General features: G+C 57.8%; 1 protein-coding gene across 9 annotated transcripts in view; it reads left to right on the top strand.

Moving 5' to 3' along the window:
- Positions 1-2117: 2117 nt before the first annotated feature.
- Positions 2118-21012, top strand: part of COL16A1 (collagen type XVI alpha 1 chain) — a 50858-nt gene continuing 31963 nt past the window's right edge. For 3 of the 9 annotated variants that reach the window (XM_023592538.3, XM_023592541.3, XM_023592542.3), the window contains exons 1-31: positions 2118-2305; positions 3694-3922; positions 5928-6002; positions 6110-6227; positions 7141-7264; positions 7562-7828; positions 8404-8484; positions 8633-8758; positions 9573-9626; positions 10289-10315; positions 10878-10913; positions 11937-11963; positions 13989-14045; positions 14302-14343; positions 14453-14497; positions 14599-14634; positions 14741-14803; positions 15187-15231; positions 15316-15411; positions 15598-15636; positions 16269-16313; positions 16450-16485; positions 16962-17072; positions 17465-17500; positions 17718-17753; positions 17832-17942; positions 18281-18325; positions 20155-20190; positions 20324-20368; positions 20558-20590; positions 20679-20810. In XM_023592538.3, the coding sequence (XP_023448306.1) occupies positions 3850-3922; positions 5928-6002; positions 6110-6227; positions 7141-7264; positions 7562-7828; positions 8404-8484; positions 8633-8758; positions 9573-9626; positions 10289-10315; positions 10878-10913; positions 11937-11963; positions 13989-14045; positions 14302-14343; positions 14453-14497; positions 14599-14634; positions 14741-14803; positions 15187-15231; positions 15316-15411; positions 15598-15636; positions 16269-16313; positions 16450-16485; positions 16962-17072; positions 17465-17500; positions 17718-17753; positions 17832-17942; positions 18281-18325; positions 20155-20190; positions 20324-20368; positions 20558-20590; positions 20679-20810 (2097 nt within the window). In that variant the 5' untranslated portion in view covers positions 2118-2305; positions 3694-3849. Of the gene's footprint in view, positions 2306-3693; positions 3923-5927; positions 6003-6109; positions 6228-7140; positions 7265-7561; positions 7829-8403; positions 8485-8632; positions 8759-9572; positions 9627-10288; positions 10316-10877; positions 10918-11936; positions 11964-13965; positions 14046-14301; positions 14344-14452; positions 14498-14598; positions 14635-14740; positions 14804-15186; positions 15232-15315; positions 15412-15597; positions 15637-16268; positions 16314-16449; positions 16486-16961; positions 17073-17464; positions 17501-17717; positions 17754-17831; positions 17943-18280; positions 18326-20154; positions 20191-20323; positions 20369-20557; positions 20591-20678; positions 20811-21012 lie in introns of all 9 variants that reach the window. The other 6 variants (XM_004471316.5, XM_023592544.3, XM_071217579.1 and 3 more) reach the window with 3 other exon arrangements.

Here is a 21012-nt window from a genome sequence, read left to right on the forward strand (position 1 = left end):
AGGGTTAGGTGTGTCTGTGTGTACGTGTCTACGTACACATGTGGAGGGAATCCACACATGTGTTGTGAAAGCATATCTGACCACATGCTTCTGGGCGTGTGCACACATGTGCTGGAGGGCGGAAGGGACACGGTGCATTTCTGGGATGTGTCTGGGATGGAGTGTCCAGGCCTGGGGCGTGCCTTCTGCTTGGCTGTTCTTGTGAGCAACTTTGGGGGCACTAGTGCTGTGAGAAGTCATCTGGACTCCCCGTTTTTGGGCTCTGCCATCCCAGATTCTGGCTGCTCTGGGCCCAGCCAGCCCCTCCTGCCTGGCAGAGCCTGGGTCTGGGGCACCACAAGAGGATGGAGTGAGTGGCCCGGGGTGGCACAGTGGTTAGGAGCTGGTGCTGGGGAACCCAGGCAAACAGGGTCACTACCACTGACTACCACTGACCGGCTCTGCGACCTTGGGTGAGTTGCGTGGTTCCTATGCTCCAGGTTTCCCCATCTTTAAAGCGCAGACACAGATAGACTTCTGCCCCCTGGGGTGGTTGTGAGGGCAAAAGGTGGTAACCAGGGGAAGTTCTCAGATCAGCCTGTCCTCTAGGTGTTCCCGTTGTTTCCCAAGGGCCCACTACTGATTAGACCCAGCCTGTGCCTGGCGGCGGGGGCCTGAGCGCTCCACGCGCCCACGCCACCACTTCCTGCCTGCTGAGCTCAGCGCTTCCCAGGCCCCACCAGGCCGCGGCTACCACATTGGCCCGGCTCCACGCCGGGACCACAGTAAGGCGCTGCCGTGGCCACGGTCAGGGCTTCCGCTGACTCAGCACCTCCAGGCCTGGAGGCGGGAAATCCCAGGCCTGGCCCTCCACTCGGCCTGGGTTAGATGGGGCCCCAGGGCTAGGCCGCACTGTGTTGCCTCTACTGGAAGCCCCACCCCCTTCAGGGCACCCCGTTGCTCCCCTTCATACCCGTTCCTTCCGCTCATGGGCGTCTTGAGTCTACTTCTCCAAGGTTCCTCAGCTTTGGTGTCTGGAAGTCTGCTTGAGGCCTCCAGGCGAGACCCTTGGGAGCCCACCTTGGCTGTCCCACTGCCTTTGGGCAGAAATGGAAATGTTGCCTTCTCCTTCCTCCTCACCAGTGCACGCTCTCGTTCAACCTCAATTCCTCTTGCTTCCTTAGATCCTGAGTATAAAGTGACCCCTCCCCATCAATGGCACCCGAGCTTGAATGCCAGCCCACCCGCTCCTCCCTTCCTCCCCACCTGGGATCACAACAAAAAAAACGGAATATTTACTGAGCTGCTCCCACGTGCCAGACCCTGTGCTCAGCACTTTTACAGACTTGAACACACATCCTGTTCACAACAGCCCTGTGAGGCATGTACCGGGAGTATCCCATTTTACAGATGAGAAGATGGAGCCACAGTTACATAATAAATTCAAAGCCACAAAAGCTAGGGCCGGGACAGGGATTTGAGTCTGTGTAACCTCATGGTGCAGGGAGGAGTAAGGGGACTCCCTGGGTTCCGCTTCTCTAGGAATGAGGCCAGAGAAGGAAGGAGTTAATTTATCACCCTCTGTGTGCTCTCCCCTCCCGCCCCCATTCCTCAGTGCAGACAGACAGACTGGGAATGTCAGACTGAGGAGCTGGAAAAAGCTGACCACGGAGGCTTGGGTGGCAGCCACGTCACCGGTGCCACGGAACCGGGGAGGAGGGTCTCCACCCCCCACCCCACCCCCACCCCACCCCCCACCTTCTGGGGGCCCAGTCAGGGAAGGGGAGGGGCACAGGGGAGGCCTTCAATCCCCGGGCCTGGCTCTTAAAGGGCCGGTACTCCCCACCCGCCTGCCCGCCGGAGCCCCCTTCCAGGGCAGCTCCGGGCACGCAGGGTCCTGCCTTGCTCGCTTGCTCACCTGGCGGGGAGTAGGAGGGGCGGGCCTGGGAGCAGCGCCAGGCTAGGAGTGGGGCGTGCGTCTGTCTGTCAGGCCTGCTGCCGCCACCGCCGGAGCCCCCTCCCGGCCCGCCCTCCTTCCCCCTGCCTGGCGGGCTGGTCCAGCTGTGTTCCATTAGCGGTCCTGGCAGGCCCCCAGTCCCCTGGAACCACCCCCTCTCCCCCCACCCGGCGTGGCCGGCAGTCCCGAGCAGCCGAGTGCAGGGCAGCACTCGGCAGGGCGAGCTCTGGACTCGGGGAAGCTGCGGATCTGCAGCCCGGAGAAATCGAGGACCCAGGCGGGGCTGAGGAACCCCGGCTCTGCTTCCTTTGGCTGGTGTGCCCTGGGCCACCTGGATTGCTAGTGAGGTGGGGGACCCCCCAGCCACTGGTAAGTGGGGTGATGGGGGCTCTGCGGGGCTCTGGGCTTCAGGGCCTCTCTGACCCTGACTTGCTGTGTGACTTGGGGCAAGCAGCTTCTCCTCTCTGGGCCTCAGTCACCTCCTCTGACTGAACACTAAACTCCAGCCCAGTTCTGACTCTCCCTGCCTCCACATCTCCATACGTATGAGTTGGGGTGGGATCATCTCCCTGGAAACTTCTCTCCCTCTATCTGCTCTGACGGGGGCCTGGGGAGGAAAGGCCAGCGATCAGGAGCCAGAAGGGGTCACGAGCACATCCCTGTTCACGCCTCCACATGTGTTCACTTGCCTCCCACGGTTGGCAGCCCTTCCATTGGCTGGCGGGAGGGGGAGGCTGGGCTAGGGCTTGCGAGTTGGAATATGTACCCCGCTAGGATGCGGGGTGAAGAGGGAGGATGCACAATTCTACCCCAGAGAGGTGAGGGCTGAGGTCCTGTCTGTAAATCCACTGGGGTGATGACTCTTTTCTGTTCTCATTCTCTGTCCAGGGCTGAGGGAGGGGAGACAGGACTCCATTATAGCAGGAGGAAAGAGGTCAGACTTGCATAAGAACTTCCCAACAGGAAGGCCTACCAGAGGGGTGGTCATAGGCTGGCTGTGTGCACATGTGTATGTGCAAGCTAGTGTGTCCATGTACACTGATGTGTGTGTGTCTCTGTGTTGGGCATGCCTGTGTGCAGGTTGGTTTGTCTGCACACACTGGCATGTATGTGTCCATGTGTATATGTGCCTGTACTTGCGTGTGTCATGTGGACACGTGCATGACTCTGTGTGCGTGCCCCAAGCTGCCTGTCCCAGGGGAGGCCGGATGATGTATGACTCTGCTGGCTGTTTGCTGAGCTTGCATTGATTTATCTGGACCCATCCATCAGGGTTTAATAAAACTAAAAGACGAGCATCCATCAGCCAGGGAGGTTGGTGCTGAGGTCCTGAGCCCTGGTGACCTGTTCTCCCACCCACTGTACCCCTGGGGGAAACTTCCTTGGCCCACACGCAGTCCTGTGATGCCTGCCAGGAGAAGCAGCCAAGGTGGCAGCCCCTGACCTTGTGGGTGCCTGGCAGGATTGTCTGGGCTGAGCTGGGTGCTGCCGGCCCGGTACTAGGCCGGTATATTTTGGTACAGAACGCAGGTTGTTAAGATGTTGAAATACTTAAAAATGTCTTGGTAACAGTCTCTGCCTCAAGCCCCCTCACTATGCCAGATGCCTGGGCCTTCCAGAACTCTCTAGAAGCTATCCACTGGCACAGCCAGCTGCCGCCTGTTTCTATGCTCCAGCCAGCATTTGCTCTGGCTGGTCGGTGACTGTGCCATACCAGTGGTTAAGTATTTTGAATATCATCCCTGCCCAAATCCTAGCCCAAAGGCTGACGTCTGCTCAGACCTCCTGCGACTCCGATGGACTGGCCGCTTCTTGCCCCTGTGTGGAGTCGTGCTGTGTGAGCTCAGGAACCGGCCTCGCCGGCCTCTGTGGTTTCCAGGTGCTGCGGCTGCGGCAGACCTCTCAGGACCAGGATGTGGGCATCTTGGGCTCCCAGCCTGTGGCTGCTCAGTCTCTGGGCCGCCTGCAGCCATGGGGCAGATACAGGTGAGATGACCCAGGAGGGTGCTAGGCCTGCGTCCGGCTGCCTGAGAGGCCGGGGTCCTGGGCACATCCGTGATTCTGTCCCTAGGTGTGGGCATTTGTGGGAAAATGGGGGGGTGCGGGGGAGCTGGGCTCAGGGTGGCCTGGGGTGTTTGCACCCGTGAGCCTGTGCAAGGGTAAATTAAAAAGTGTGTGTGTTTCCGTCTGCATGACTGTGTGTCTCTGAGCATCTCTGGGCATGCTTCTTGGTGTCTCTCTGTGCATCTGTCTGTCTTTCGGTGTTTGTGAGTGTGAGAGAACACACAGACCTGCACCCACCCTGTGCACAAAGTGCTAGAAGGGCCATGGGGTGGGGAGGAGCTGGCAATGGGTCCTCACTGCAGAAGGACGCTGCCCCGCAAATGAGGCCCAGGCCCCTCGGATCCTCTTCATTGTGGAGAATCCCTCCTGCAGCCCACATGCTCCTCCTCCTCTCCTGCTGGCTCTGGCCCTGGATCTTGGCTAAAGGGTCCGCCCTGGGGCCCAGACACTCAATGGGACAGAGGGTGAAGCTTTCTAGGACCCAAAGCCAGGGGAAGTTGACCGGGCACCTTGCCCGGTCCTGCTGGGTGCCCTCTTGGCTGCATGGCTCAGTTGCCCGCCGAGCTGGAGCAGATCTCCTAGAGCCCAAATCCAGGCGAGAGAGGCAGTGACCGAGGTGTGGATGTGAGGGGGATTGTGTACCCAGGGCACGCGTGACGGCCTGCAGGTCGGGTGTGCCGCCTGCGTGTGTGCACGTATGTGGATCTCCATGCGTGTGCATGTGCCTCGCTCCCCTCTCCCTCGCCAGGTCCCCGGGGTGGGGGGAGCCTGGGGGCAGATGATTTCAACATCTGTAAGGAATCTGGGCCCACGGCCAAGGGGTGAGTCACTCATTGCTGCTGCCGATGCCGAAGACAGTGATGGTCTTTCTGGCCAGACTTGAGGGAGGGGGATTCCAGTGGGGACACGGGACCCAGAGGCCCAGGGACCTTATTCCAGGCAGGCCAGTCAGGGAGGCCAGTGCCAGCTTCGTGGAGCTGTCTTTGTCTTGTCCCAGCTGCACCATCTGCATTGACGGGAAAGGCTCTTGGTTCTAGTCTCTGTCCCTGCTAGTGTAGCACCTCCCTGCCCCCCGCTTCTGTTCAGTGAGGGAGGGGGAAAGCCCATTGCTGCATACCTGTCCCCTTGGGACTCTGGAGACCTGAATTAAACTATTCCCTTCTCCAGGAGTCCTCATCTCCTGAATATACCCTGTCTGGAGCCCCAAGGCCCTCCCTGGTGGGTTCCCTTGCGTTTGTGCTTCCCTCAGGCCCGCAGTCTCTTCTCCCTGCTTCACAAGGTGATTTCCCAGGTGAAAAGTCATTTTGTTGGCTCAGACTTGTGTCTGGCCTGCTTGTCTGCTGTGATGGCAGAAGATGAACCCCACCCATTGCTAAGAACACGTGTACCAGCTGCACCTGGCATCCCCAGCGGCCCAAGCAGCCGTGATTCACACTGGTGCAGCTGTGCACATGCAACCGTGTATTACACTAGTGTGTGTGAACCCATTTCTTTACCCCTGAAGTGCCCCTTGGTTCCGGGACCCACCTGAGTGGGTATGCACACAGCTGCCACCCCATGTATGCACACAGCTCCCACCCCATCTGAGGGCTGCGTCTGCCCAGAGCTTCTTTCATTCTCTCCCTTGCTGGCCTGGCCCCTAACTTGGGGTCTTTGGGCATTTGAGTTCTAAGAGCTCTGGTCCTGCTCTGCTATGGAGCCAGTGGCCTTGGGCCGGGCCTCAGTCTTCCATCTGGATGATGGGAGTCCTCCTGGCTCTCTGGGTAGTCGGCCAGAAGGCGAGTGGTGAAATTAGCCCCAAGGCAGGGCCTGGTTGAAGGTCCAGAATGGGGGCCATAAACCTGCTGCTTCCCAGGTTCCCTAAGAACCAATCATCAGCTACCTCAGCCTGAGCCCACCTGCTCCCCCTCTGCCAACTGTCTTCCAGATGAGCAGTGCCCACCTTCACAGCAAGAAGGGCTCAAGTTGGAACACAGCAGGGACTTAACAGCCAATGTGACAGGTGAGTGCCTATCTTGATCCACTGTCCCCTCTTCACCTCTTCCTGGAGTGGCCTGGGCCCCTCCTCACCTGCCCAGCTGACCTCTAGATCTGGTGTCTCCCCTGAAGGCTTCAACCTCATCCGCCGGCTCAGCCTCTTGAAGATATCTGCCATCAAGAAGATCCGCAATCCCAAGGGGCCTCTCATCCTGCGGTTGGGGGCAGCCCCACTGACCCAGCCCACACGGTAAAGGCCTCCGTGGACCGGCTGGGGTTAGCACTGACCTCAGCTACACTCCCAGCCCCTTGGGCTATGGGGGCCTAAGCCCAGGGGTCCCTCAGTGGATTATTTTGTCCCCTCCAGTGCTAGGAGTCAACTGGGTCTTTACCCCTGGGGTTTGCAGGGTGGGCAGAGATGGGGTGCCTAGGAGACCCCATCCCTGTCCCTCCCCCATCTCTGGTTAGCTGTGGGTGGGAACAGATCTCCACTCCATGGGTCCTGAGAGAACCCCAGGATGGGGTGGACATACGGCAAGAGTTGTTCTGTCTGAACGTGTGTGTTTGCACGTGCGCCCAACTGTGTGAAGCCCAAACTCCCACAAGTCTGGCCCTGCTTGTCTCTCCAGACTCAGCTTCCCAAATGTTTCCTTTTCTTTCTAGCTGCTCTGGTCATGCCAAACACTTTTCATTTTTTCCAGTCTCTCTCCTCCCATAGGAGGAGAGCTCACCTTGCTATTTCCTCTTGCAGGAAAGCTCACTTTTTCCTCATTTTCTCTCCTAACTTCTACTCATCCTTCAGACCTCATTATTTTCCCCAGTGCATCCTGGATTCCTTGGAAGCCCTTACCTCCATTGTAATGAGGTAGTCATTTTGGGGGTTCTTTGTTGGTGACCTGTCCCCCCTCATCAGACTGGAGGCTCCATGAGGGCAGGCACTTCTCTGTGTTTTCACCAGTGTCCCCAGCAGCTAGACACACCCCTGGCAACTGTAGGCACTAAATAAATGTGTGTGAGGGGAATGCCCACGTATGTGCGTGGGTCACTTTGGAGGTGGATACCTGTGCGTGTTTCGTGTAGGCTCATTGGACTGGGGACCCAGGCTGGGAGACCAGTTGGGCCCTCACCTGAGTCTCAGGGGACCCTCCCTGCTCCATCCACAGACAAGTGTTCCCTGGGGGCCTCCCAGAGGAGTTTGCACTGGTGCTGACACTACTGCTGAAGAAACACACCCACCAGAACACGTGGTATTTGTTTCAAGTGACAGATGGAGATGGGTACCCGCAGGTGAGCCCACCCTCAGGCCCCCACCCCCATTGTCTCTGGGGACGTCAAGTGGCACCAGTTTAGCCCACCCTCCATCCCAGCTGGCGATGACCGGGGCCTCCCTGCTCCATCCCAATGCTCCCCCAGCCCCTGTCCCATTCTTTCAGGGTGTACTTCTCCATGGTCCCCACCAGATTCTTTCCTTTCTGGGCTTTTGTTTCCCCACCTGTTTAATGAGCTTGATGACCCTGGACTTGGCCAAGCTATGGCTCTGGGGCTCTGATTTTCTATCCTGCCCTCTTTCCCAATTCCACATAGATTTCCCTGGAAGTCAACAGTCAAGAGCGGAGCCTGGAGCTCCGGGCCCGGGGTCACGATGGTGACTTTGTCACCTGCGTCTTCCCAGTGCCCCAGCTCTTCGACCTGCGCTGGCACAAGCTGATGCTGACCGTGGCTAGCCGGGTGGCCTCCGTGCATGTGGACTGCACCTCAGCCTCCTCCCAGCCCCTGGGGCCCCGGCAACCCATGCGGCCTATGGGCCATGTAGTTTTGGGCCTCGATGCCGAGCAGGGCAAGCCCATCGCGGTGAGTGCTAGGTGGGGCCCGGGCCTCTGCTCCCACCTTCTGGGAGCCTGATTGAGCATCCCAGAGCCCGTCCATGTCTGTTTAGGTCCTTCCCTTGCTCAGAATCCTTCCACGAGTCCTCCTTGCTCTCCAGATGCAGCCTGGATGTACTAATCTGGCATTCAAGGCCCTGCGTGATCTGGACCTTCTAAACATCTGCAGCAGCATCTTCCTTTACACCTCTCCAAGCAGCTCTGCTCTGGTCAATTCCATCCTGTCCACCCAGCTCACCTAAGACTTTCACGCCTCCGTGCCTTACCACCTGGAATGTCTTCTCTTGCCTACCCATCTGCTGCACATCAAGGCCCGCTTGAACGGAGTCCTCTCCTCCTCTGCTCCTCGGGATGGTTCTCCCTCCTGTCCCTCTTTCCTGCATGTGGTTTGGTGACAGCTGTATTCTCGATGGTCTCCCAAGCCAGATTGGAAATCTCCTGGGGTTAAGTCCTGGGCTGGCGCTGTTTTTGTGCCTCTCCGGGGGCCAGGGCTCAGAGCAGTTTGATCAAATGAAGTGAAATTGACTTGTGTGTCCTTGGCAGTTTGACCTCCAGCAGGCACACATCTACTGCGACCCCGAGCTTGTGCTGGAAGAAGGCTGCTGCGAGATTTCACCGCGGGGGGTAAGCGGCCTGGCCCTGGCCCAGCTCAGGGGTGGGCACCACCCAGAGGCATAGTGTGCGGAGATGGGGGGTCAGGAGGGGAGGCCTGGAGATCTGAGGGTGAGTGGGCAAGTGTGTTTTGAGCCAGCCTCTCCCCCGCCTTGGACAGTGCCCCCCAGAGACTTCCAAGTCTCGCCGGGACACCCAGAGCAATGAGCTCATCGAGATCAACCCCCAGACTGAGGGCAAGGTCTACACCCGCTGCTTCTGCCTGGAGGAGCCACAGAACAGCAAGGTAGGTGAGCAGGGCAGGCAGACATGGACACAGGCAGGGACAAGTGGGACTGTCCTTTCCCTGACCTGACGGACATCTGCCAGCAGGGTCAGTCGGCTGTGCCCAGGGATGGCAGGACCCTGGGAGCCCCACCTATTTACCTACTACCCCCATAGGACTCAGGGAGGACCACTGGGTGACCCTGTGCCTGCTTCCACGTCGACACGGATAGTTATGTCCCTCTCGCTCAGCCACGACCCAGACCCTCACTGAGGCCAGTGCAGACCCAGCCGGTGAAGGCAGGGCCAGGCTTGTACCAGAAGCAGTTTGTCCAGGCCAGGGATACCTGGGGTCAGAGGTCAGGCTGCACTGTGCCCCCACTTGCTTACTTTCCTGGGCCCAGTCCCAACCAGTGCCAGGCTGGTTCTCTGCCCAGCCTCCTGACCAGCTCTCCTGCCCACTCTCGGGTTCTTTGGGGGTGTCAGGGAAGCCCAGTCCTCCCTTAGTTCCAGTCCCTGGCTGGGAAGTCTCCTATCCCCCTGGGCGTCGTGCCCAGTCTTTGGCTGCAGAAACACAGGGTCCCATTGATTCATGGTCTTGTTTTCTCCGACATCACGTGGGTGGGGGGAAAAGGAGGAGGGGCCAGGAAGAAGAGGGATGGGGCCTATGGCGGGGGGGGCCGCAGGGGCCCAAGCAGGCCCTTGGTGCCCTGGAAGTTGCCAGATGCCAAGCTGAGGGGGTATCTGGGTCCCTGGCCCTGGCCTGGGTGCTCCTTTCCAGCGTGGATTCCAGAACTGCCCCCTCCTCAAGGGTTCCCTCTGTTCTGTCTGCCCAGGTGGATGCCCAGCTGTCGGGAAGAATCAGCCAGAAGGGAGAAAGGGGAGCCAAGGTAGAGGGGGTCTGCCCTTGGGTCCCCTGTACCTCTTGGATAGGACACTCTACTCCTACTCCCTTCCCACTTGCCTGCAGGTGCCAGTTCTGAGAAAGCCAGGGTCACTGCAGGCGAGGCAGACGCTACCCTCATGTGCTTTCTTTTTTTTCTTTTTCAAAGATTTATCTATTTATTTATTTCTCTCCCCTTCCCCCCACCCACCCCCGTTGTCTGTTCTCTGTGTCTATTTGCTGCATCTTTTGCCCCCTTCTGTTGTTGTCAGCGGCACGGGAATCTGTTTCTTTTTGTTGCGTCATCTTGTTGTGTCAGCTCTCCATGTGAGCAGCACCATTCTTGGGCAGGCTGCACTTTCTTTTGTGCTGGGCGATTCTCCTTACGGGGCGCACTCCTTGCGCGTGGGGCTCCCCTATGCAGGGGACACCCCTGCGTGGCAGGCACTCCTTGCACACATCAGCACTGCGCGTGGGCCAGCTCCACACGGGTCAAGGAGGCCCGGGGTTTGAACCGTGGACTTCCCATGTGGTAGACAGATGCCCTAACCACCGGGCCAAGTCCACTTCCCCCATGTGCTTTCAAGGGTGGTTCTTGGCTAGCGATGCTGGAAGCAGTGCTTGATTCTTTGAATTCCCTGCCCATTGTCATGCCCTCTCTCTTCCCAGGTGCATCGGGAGGCAGCGGCTGATGAGGTGAGGCTCCCATCTGGGCTGGTCGTAAGGGCTTGGTTGAGAACGTGCCAGCATGAGCCTGTCGGACAAGGCTTTGGGGCTCTGGAGCCTGGACATGGGGGTGGCTGGATGACGACAGGCTGCCACATCCCTTGGGAGCCCAAGAAATTCTACCTGGGCCTCACCTGCCTGCTGCCTCTCCCTGGGTGGGGTGGGGGTAGCCCTGGACACTCCTGCTGAGTTGGTAGAAATGGCCACGGGCATTGCGGGGGGAACCCAGGCCTTGGGCACGGGACCCCTGGCTTCTGGGCCCCACTCCACCCCTGGCCCTCTGACCCATGGCCCACTGCTGCTTCTCTCTGGGCGTCAGTGTCCTCGTCTGAAAGATGACTCTGGGTCTGCATTGGAGGGAGCTGGTGGGGTGAGGCTGGTTTCACATGATTCCGATCTTCAGGTTCCCCTCAGATTCCTTCCAGAGCACATGTGATTTTCTGTGGCCTTGGCCTGCGTGGGGAAATGGGGGCAGGGAGGGCTGACCCCGGGGCCTCAGAACTGATGTCCCAGCCTTGTTCTTCCCTTCCAGTGCCCGCCCTGTGTCCAGGGAGCCCGGGAGAGCAATGTGAGTGAATGCGGGTGTGCAGGGTGGGGCCCGGGCATCTGGGAAGGCAGGGCTGGGAGTGGGTGTTGCCGAGTAGTTGGGTTGGCAGCCGCTGGTGGAGGACAAGGGGGTCTTTGTGCAGGGGCGCACACCCTCCCGTCCATCCTTCTGAGTTGGGCTTGACCCCCACCTCCATCCCAGCCACGGAAGGCGGCCTCACCCCCTGTGATCCCAGCCATGTGTCGGCGTCCAGGCTGGAGTGGGGGTGGGCAGGGGCCAGGCAGGGCCAGGGCTTTGGCGGTGATGCCAGCTTGGCACCATCCACATGGGCTCAGGCCTGCTCTGCTCGGGGGGCGTCGTGGGTCATCTCAGAGGCCTAGGGAGGGGCTAGGCTGGCTCAGGGCTACGCCAAAGCGCAGCTTCGCCCCCAAAATCACATATTGGCTCAGGGCCTGAGAAGAATCTTCTGTCCCCCTCCAGCTGGCCTTGGCTCAGCCACCTTCTGGGGGTCCAGAGGGACAGGGCAGAGGGGCTCAGTGCAAGCCTAGCTGATATCTAACCATGACTCTTCTGTGGGGAGCAAAAGCCACTGCTTTTCATAGCCCGACAGTCTGAGGTGCCCTGCCACGTTGTCACATGAAGGGCCAACCCCAGCTTGCCTCAGCGACAAGCCCCTGGATTTTGGGAGACATTCCCCACTGCTGCCTGCCCCCTTTTCCATCCAGTTCCCCACCAACTCAAGTAAGGCTGACGAGTCCCAGATGTGTAGGGGTTACCATGGCAACTGAGGAGCCATGTTATCCTAGCAGCTGGGGGGTGGAGACAGCCGAAGGCAGGCAGGTTAGAGGCGGTAGATGTGATCCCTCTGCACATTTTACAGCCTTAGAAAATAAAGTCAGCATGCTGGTTGGCCTGGGAGGCAGAAAAGGGGCTGGGATTCAGGTCCTGCTACCATGCTGTGTGACACTGCCTAAATTGCTTGCCTTCTCTGGGCTCCTATTTTCCTTCTCCCTCTCTGAGACGTTCTCTTCTCTCTGCCCTCAGGTCACACTTGGTCCCTCTGGCTCCAAGGTGAGTCCCAGATGGAGAGGGCACCCCTGCCCTCTTAAGTGGCCCCAGCCCACCCACGGCATGTGACCCTATGGCTGTGTATTTATATCCGGAGCTGCCTGAAGCTGTGTATGGCTGAGGGGTATTAGGTGTATGGGTGTTGGAGAGAGCAGGGGTGTGTGTGCGTACAAAGATGTTAAGAGCTGCCCTTTTCTGAAGCCCTACTGTGCACCAGGTCCTGGGCCACACACATGCACATCTATTACCTTCTGAGCTTCTGTGAGCTCTCTGTGGGGTAGGTACTATCATATTACTGCAGGGGGAAACTGAGGCCCAATTTTGCCCCATGTGCATGACTGGGTATATCAGAGTGATTGTGTGAGGGCATGGCTAGACATTCCTGAGGCACCATTTGCACAAATGCCTTTGCACATGTGTGACCCACACATGGGTAGTGAGCACATACACGGGCCTGATGGGACCACAGAGCTTGTGAGTGGTGGGGTCAGCAGCATGGTGCAAATGCAAGGCTGTGCACGTGTGAGTGACGTAATTATCAGCATTGCTGCCACAGGCATGCTTAGTGTATTAGTCAGCCAAAGAGGTGCTGATGCAAAATACCAGAAATTGGTTGTTGTTTTTTTAAAGATTTATTTATTTATTATTTATTTTATTCCCCACCCCGCTGGCCCCAGTTGTCTGTTCTCAGTGTCTATCTGCAGCGTGTTCTTCTTTGTCTGCTTCTGTTGTTGTCAGCGGCACAGGAATCTGTGTTTCTTTTTGTTGCATCATCTTGTTGTGTCAGCTCTCTGTATGTGCGGCGCCATTCCCGGGCAGGCTGAAATTCCTCGTGCACCGGGCGGCTCTCCTTATGGGGCGCACTCCTTGTGTGTGGGGCTCCCCTATGCAGGGACACCCCTGCGTGGCAGGGCACTCCTTGCGTGCATCAGCACTGCACATGAGCCAGCTCCACACGGGTCAAGGAGGCCTGGGGTTTGAACCGCGGACCTCCCATGTGGTAGACGGACGCCCTAACCACTGGGCCAAGTCCACTTCCCTGGTTGGTTTTTATAAAGGGTGTTTATTTGGGGTAGGAGCTTGCAGATACCAGGCCATAAAGCATAAGTTACTTTCCTCACCAAAGTCTATTTTCACGTGTCGGAGCAAGATGGCTGTCAACGTTTGCAAGGGTTCAGGCTTCCCAGGTTCCTCCCTTCCAGGGTCTTGCTTCTCTCTGGGTTCAAGTTTCCTTTCTTCCCAGGGCTTGCTTCTTCCTGGGCTCAGAGTTCCTTTCTGCCTTCTCTTTCCTTTGTGAGCTTACTTCCCGGGGCTCCAGCTTAAAGCTTCAGCATCAAACTCCAACATCAAAACCCCTCAACTCTGTCCTTCACCATGTCTTTTATCTGTGAGGCCCCACCCCTTGGTGGGTGGGGACTCAAAGTCCTAAAGACATGATCAATCAAAGCCCTAATCATAACTTAATCATGCCCAGGTACAGACCAGATTACAAACATAATCCAATTTGTATTTTTGGAATTCATGACTGTATCAAACAGCTCTACTTAGCATGCCAGCTTGGGGCTGAGCGCTTGACATGTAGCCTCATGCTTCATGCCCACCCCAACCCCATTCTACAGATGAGAAAACCCAAGCTCAGAGAGGTGTCGTGACTTGTCCTAAGTCACATACTTGCAAGTATGGAGGCAGAATTTGAACTCAGGCATTGGACACGCAGCCATCCACATGTGTGTCCATGCATGGATCCACGTGCCCTAGGGTGTGCTGTGTGTGCGCTGTTGTGCTTGGGTATGGGTGTGGGCAAGAGATACCAGTGCGTGAGACCACGGGTTTGCCAAATATAGCTTTGTGGGGCAGGGGGGTCGTGGGAGGAATGTGTATGGAATCCACATGCTGTGTGTCTGCCATGTGTGTACGCCTTTACACACCCATGTTGGGTGGGTGAAGAAGTTGCAGTGGGGAAGGCGGAAGCTTCCTCGAGTCCCCCGTGCCCCTCCGGTCCTAGCCCTGGTTCTGTCTCCCCCACAGGGAGGCGAGCAGGGCCTGCCGGGTCCATCAGGCCCCAAGGGCGAGAAGGGAGCCCGGGTGAGTGCCCCAGCCCTGCCCACTGCACCCTGCCCAGCCCTGGCCTGGGGGTGGAGTGGGGTGAGGAGCCCGAAGCCTTTAGCCTGGCCTAGCTGGGGGACAAGGGCGGGGGTCTCTCTAGGGCTTAGTGTGTGGAAGCATCCAGATTCCAAGGACACCTGGGACTGGGGGGTTCCTGGGCCTGTGCCCCCAAACAGGTGCCAGGTGACTCCCCAGGAGGCCCACCCCTTCCTGATGCTCTGTTCCCTCCTCCCAGGGCAATGACTGTGTCCGAATCTCGCCGGATGCCCCACTTCAGGTAAGCCCTGGAGGCGAGGCCCGCTGCAGGGCCAGAGGGAAGGCACCTGTGCCCTCAGGGGTCTGCGGGGGGCGGGGGGCGCCTCTCAACACCTGCTCTCCTTGCTCAGTGTGCAGAAGGCCTGAAGGGAGAGAAGGGGGAGTCGGGAGCCTCGGTGAGTGTGGGGCCAGGGGGGAGACAGGGGTGGCGGGGGCCTGGCCCAGCCTCACTCTGCTCTCCTCACCGCTTCTTTTGTGTCCCCTTTGCTCACCTCAGGGACCCTCGGGATTCCCGGGCTCAGCAGGCCAGAAGGTAATAAACCTAGATGGCGGCGGGGCGGGGGGTGGGCACTGACAGGGAAGTCTGGAGGGTTCTCCAGCTATAAGGAGGGGTCTCTAGTTGCCGCTTCCTTCCTCAGGGCCAGAAAGGCGAGAGAGGCGACGGAGGCGTCCAGGGCTCGCCGGGGAAGCCAGGCCGAGATGTACGGCGCTGGGGACGCTCCTCCCCACCCCGCTGCGGGCGCTTAGGGTCTCGACAGGCTGGAGCTGAGCATTGAGTCCAGCCCTCTCCTCTTGCCCAGGCTGGAGAGTGGAGGCCCAGGGAAGGGAGGGGCTGTGTCCAGGAGGCACAGGAAGGAGGGGGCGAAGAGTCCCTGATGCGGCCCCCTGACTCCCAGCCTAGGGACCCTTGACTGCCAATGCCCTGAGGTTGACTTTGGATGAACTTGGGCACTGGGGCAGGGTCTGACCTGGGGGAGGGGCAGTGAGGGTGGGGTGGGTGGGGGCTTCATCTTCTCAGCTGTGGCTGCTGCCCCAGGGAGGTGCCAGTCCCCAGCCCGTCCTTACAGGTGCCCCCACCCCGCAGGGCCGCCCAGGAGAGATCTGTATCATGGGGCCCAAAGGGCAGAAGGTGAGCTGTGGGTGTCTGTGAGGCGGAGAGTGGGTCTTGGGGACGAGGGGCTGTGCTCTCATGCCCACCTTCTGTCTGTGCCAGGGTGACCCTGGCTTTGTCGGGCCGGAGGGGCTGGCAGGAGAGCCTGGGCGCCCTGGCCTCCCTGGGCCCCCTGGCATAGGACTACCTGGGACTCCGGTGAGTGGCCCCTTACCCCACCTATGGTCCTTTCCTCCGAGAGCCCTCACCTGCCCTGGCTGGAGGTGGGGGATGAGGCTCTGTCCCGGGGGTCCTGGTTGGGGAAGGGGGTTGGAAGATCCGGAAGGCTTCGCTCTTATGAGACGCCACTAGCAAGCTTCCACTTGACCATGTTTCTACTCTCAGGGGGACCCAGGGGGCCCACCCGGCCGTAAGGGAGACAAGGTAAGCACATTCAGGAGAGGGGCACATGGGGAAGCTCAGGCTCGGCAGGAGGAGAAAGGAGAGAGGAGAGGGGCAGCTGGGGCCGCAGGCATGTCCAGGGATGGGCCCGCATTTGATCAGAGGTTGAGCTCTGCTCGGCCAGATCCCCTGTGGGTGGGGGTGTCCCCATCCCAGAGCTTGTCGAGGTGGGAGCCTTGGCCTGGGTTTCAGGCATGGGGAGGGGCAGGTCCTGGTCTAGTAATGACCAGAGTAGCCTTAACTGGGGGGCCCAAGCTCCTTTTAGTGTCTTGTGTATAGACGAGCAGGAATTCCTGGGAATGTTTATCTGTCTGTCCGCTGTGGTTCCTTTGGGGTCAGTCAGATCACCTCCCAACCTGCTGCAGCAGGGAAGGGGTGCCGAGAAACCTCATTTTCTCCTTTCCTTTGCTACCAGAACTGCTTGAGTTAGACATGAAGAGGGACAGATGATAGGAAGGGAGTGTTTCTTGACCTGATAGACCAAATGGAGACGGGAGATTTGGCAGAGCTTGTCCTACTAGGGAGGGGGCTGGACGGGGAGGAGATGAATGGGCTGAGGTCACAGCAGCCAGAATCCTCCCCGCCCCCCTCCTAACTTTTCCTTTTGACCACAGGGCAGCTCCGGGATTCCAGGAAAGGACGGTCCTGGCGGGAAACCTGTGAGTGACCCCAGCCTGACGGGGAAGGGGCTTGCTGCCCAGGGCCTGAGGGAGGAGGGGCCGGGTCCTCGGGCCCTCTCTTGCCACACAGGCCCCTCCTCTCAGGCACTCATGCCCACTGCTTCTTCTCCAACAGGGGAAGCCCGGGGTGCCAGGGCTGAAGGGAGAGAAGGTGAGTGCCAGGCCTGGCTGCCGCAGGTTGGGGGTGAGAATAGGAGTCCCCGCTGAAGGTGAGACAGCAGCAAGATCCTGGGCCTTCCTGCTTTGTGCCTGTGGGGCACAAGAGAGATCACTAAATAAAGAGCCTGGCCCGGGAGGTAGACAGCTGCGTTCAAGTCCCGCCTCCATCACACACGTGATTTATGAATGTGGCAGGTCACTTTGCCCAAGTTTTGCCATCTGTAAAATGGGGACATGGTAATACTTTCTGGTTTGTCGTGAGGATGTCGTTTTGGGATGTCCAGGCCTATATGTTAATAAATGAATTAATTGAGCAAAAAGCCACTCCCACGACCCTGCTGTCCACTTTGATGTTGGGGGCAGGGTGCTGGCCCAGCCTGGGTCTTGACCTGGGATGGCATGAGGCTCCTTGCCTTCTCCAGGGTCTGAGCCCCACTCTGTCCACTCATAGCCTCTCCCTTCTGCTAGGGTGACCCCTGTGAAGTGTGTCCAACACTGCCTGAAGGGCTCCAGAACTTTGTGGGGCTGCCTGGAAAGCCAGGACCCAAGGGAGAGCCGGGTGATCCTGCACCATTCAAGGTGAGTGCCTGGAGTGGTCACTGAGGGACCCCACAAAAATGGGGGCATGACCATAGAGAAGTGTCAGGTAGAGAGACTGGGTATATCTCATGGCCATAGAGAGACTGTGGGTAGAGGGTCCAAGCCCTTACAGGAGGATAGAGGGTACGGAACCATAGAGTTTAGGGCTGGGCTAGAGGACCACCCCAGATCTCCATGGCAACCTACCAGAGCTCTTGGGGAGGCTCTAGGATGCCATTTGGGCAAGCTGGGGTGGAGCCAAGCCTGACTGTGAGTGAGGCTGTGCCCTCCTCCTGGGACTGGATATTGGTTGGGGATAAGGAAAAGGAGCAGTAGGACTGGGCAGGGACAGGGACTCCCCACCCCACTCTCTCACAGACTCTCTCTTTCAGGAGCGCCAGGGAACTGTTGGACAAAAGGGTGATCGGGTAGGTACAGAAAGGTGATCTGCTGGGGTAGCTCGGCTTTACTGCCCCCATGCTACATGGGTTGATGAGCCCTACCTCAGGGGTGCTGGCTTGAAACCCATGGGACCTCGAGATATTTGAAGGCCTTTGGGTGGCGATGTTACTGTCCTGTATGGGTAGGACATTTGGGGTACCCCAACCCTCCCACTCTCAGCCCACAAAACTTTCCTCCCTGCAGGGAGACCCTGGCATCCAAGGCATCAAAGGAGAGAAGGTGAGGGAACCCCAGTGCCCTGGCTGCCCTTCCTCGACTACCCAGGAAGCTTTCTGATCCCTTCTTTTCCTTCCCCAGGGGGAGCCCTGCTTGTCTTGCAGCTCAGCTGTTGGGGCCCAGCAGCTCAGGTCCTTTACAGGGACCGAAGGAGATGTGGGCATCCCTGGCTTCGGTTTGCCTGGCCTTCCGGTGAGTGACAGCCTCCTCCCAGTCCAGCCCAGTCCAGTCCTCCTTGCCACAGTGGTGGCCTCCCTGGCTCCAGGAGGCAGGTGTCCCAGGCCTGCAGCCTGCCCTCCTCCTCCATCCGTGCACTGCTCCCGGCTACTTGCCCTGGCACTCACTCTTAGGACCTCGAAGTGCCCAGTTAAGGGTATAGTGGAAGTTCCTTTCCAGCTACCTGCAGGATTGTGGGATCTATAATTCTGAGCTTGCTTTTCTTTTTCTGGTGGACTCTGGGACCCATGGAGTACTGGAGGGGTGGGAGGTGGTGGTGGGGTTGCTGTGACTCTGACTTGGTTATTTTTCAGGGGAAAGTTGGGGCTCCAGGGCCAAGAGGGCTGAAAGGAGAGAAGGTGAGACCTGGTTAGACATCAGGGACACCAGGGCTTCTTGTAGGGAGGCAGGGGAGGAGATGGCTGGCAGGCACGGAAAAGGGACAATAAGACAAGAGATGGAGCTGTAAATTCATGATGAAATAAATGCACACTGGGGTCAAAGAATTTATTCCTGAGAGCCCTCATATTTTTCAAGAGCATTCCTTAATGTTGTATTTTTAATTTAATGATCATTTGAAACAATTAAGCCATTCAAGTCCACTTCATAATAAAATAACATTTAACACTTGGGCATCTCTTCCTATGTGCTAAGTGCTGCTCCATGTGCTTGCATCTGAATTAACTTGTGTTATCCTTCCCAAACGCTACAGGGTAGTTACTCAACTCCCATTTTACAGATGAGAAAATGGAGGCCCAGGTCACGTAAATTGCACTAAATCACATGGTATTTGAGTGTAGAGCTGGGATTTGAGCCCAGAAAGTCTGGCTCCAGTGTCTGTCATCTCCACTACTCAGTTGGGCCTCTCCATTTCAGTGCTTATGTTAACATTTGTGTTTATGGTTACTTTGGAGACAAGTGACAGCATTGAACTTAAAATGCAGTTTCCTCAAGTGAGGGGTTCTGTGGATTTATACATGAATCAAGTGCGAGAAAACCTGAAATAATGTTCAGACTTGACTCTCCCAGGCCAATCACACTTGTCTCTCCAGTGGCTCTTGTACTCTCTCCCTCCCCTCTGCTCCTCCTTGCGGTCTTCTCCATCTCAGTAAATGGTACACAGCTAGTTTCTCAAGCCTGAGACCTGGTGGCATCCTTGACTTCTCCCTCCTCTTCCTCATCCCCTCCATCCACTTCATCAGCAAATCCTGACCATCTGCCAACGAAATCTCCACTCCTTCTCCACCTTCTACCATCCTGATCAGGTTCCCATGGCCTCCACCTGGGTGCTGCAGTAGCCTCCTGTTGGGCCTGCCTGCCTCCTCTGCATTTCTCATCCAGTAGCCAACGTGGCTTTGTAAAAAGAAATCAGATTATGTTGTTTCCCCACTTATAACCCTCCTCTGACTTGCCTTTGTACTGAAGTCCTGCTCCGCCTAACAAAACCCTGGACGATCTGGCCCCTGTCTACCTTTCCAAACCCATCTCCCACTCTTCTCCCACTGCTTCCCGGGTGTTGGCCATACTAGACCTCATTCCATTCTGGAATATGTCAAGACTCCTGGCTCTTGTATTCTGTCCGTGGGGTTCCCACTGCCTAGAAAGTTTTTCTTCTCTACCTTCCCCTGAGTCATTTTTTGGCTGACCTTATTCTCATCTTTGTAATAGTAATTGTGGCTCACATTTCTCTGTCTAAAATGGCCTCTCCTGCTTACTCTCTCTTCACTCTTATTTCCTCTGTGGCCCTCATCACTGTATAAAGTTATTAGTATTTTAACATTTTATTGTCTCCCACAAGTATGTAAGCTCCACCAGGGATTTTTGTCTCTCTTGTTCACTGCTACCTACACAGCACCTGTTCCAGTGCCCAGTGCATAACAGGTGTCTGCTGAAATTGCTGTTGCAGAAATGAATTAATGATCTTTGTGTGTTAGGTCAGGGGTGGGCCAGGGCTGGGATTCTGTGAAGTGATGTTGGAGACAGAAGCATGGCCTCAGCCCCCAGCTTGTCCAGGAGTCTCTGGATGACCTTGGGGAAATCCCTTTCCCTCCTTGGGCCTCAGTTTCCCCAGTCAGGAGTTGAAGGGGTGATCTACCAAGTGGGTCCTTTTGTAGTTCTGAGTTTGGGATTGCTCTGGCATGTCTACTCACCCCCCACCTTAACCTGATGCTCTCTGCTTTGCTTTCAGGGTAATTTTGGAGAGGCAGGGCCAGCCGGCAGTCCAGTGAGTATGTTTTGGATGGCAGCCGCTCAGGGGAGAAGGGCGAGGTGGGAGGTGCTGCCCACTGCTGGGGCGATGAGAGACTGGGCTGTGCCAGGCCGATACCGGGCATCACACGTGGCTCTTTATCATGTAGGGGCAACCGGGGCCAGTGGGACCAGCAGGCATCAAAGGGGAGAAGGTGAGTCTGGAGACACTCTCCATGCAGCAGTCAGGGCGAGCTTTCTAAACACACACTCAGCTTGCCTCCTTCAAACCTTCCGAGGCTCCCCCACTGGTGAAGTCTGACTCCTCAGGGTAGTGTTCAAGGTTCCTGTGGACTTGGCCCCTATCTTCGTTTCTCAACTGTTCTCCTTCATTCTCTCCTGAGATACCCTTTGCCCAGCAGGGAGGCCAGGTCAGGGTAAGGCTACCCTCCCAGCCCCAGATTCCAAGCCTGGCCCTGTGCACCAAGGCAAGGGACCCTCTAACCCTCGGTCCTTGCTCGGCAGGGGGAGCCTTGCGAGCCCTGCCTAGCTCTGTCCGAGTCTCAGGATGGGGAAGGCCGAGTGGTGGCCCTGCCTGGACCATCTGGAGAGAAGGGGGAACCTGGCTCTCCAGGCTTTGGCCTGCCAGGAAAACCGGTGAGTTCTGGGGCTGCTGGCACGGGGAAGCAGGAAACTCGAAAGGGGCAGGGTCCTGCTTGGGTCTCTTTGCTCTGAGCCAGGTCACCTGGGCCGTGGAGGGGTGGGTAGGAGTGTGTGGAGAGGGCTGACAGACCTCTGCCCTCCATCCTGGGACGCAGCATGGTGGAGTGGACAGAGGGCACCGACCTGGGGCCAGACA

This window comes from Dasypus novemcinctus, chromosome 9, assembly GCF_030445035.2.
Source record: "Dasypus novemcinctus isolate mDasNov1 chromosome 9, mDasNov1.1.hap2, whole genome shotgun sequence".
Taxonomy (NCBI): Eukaryota; Metazoa; Chordata; class Mammalia; order Cingulata; family Dasypodidae; genus Dasypus; species Dasypus novemcinctus.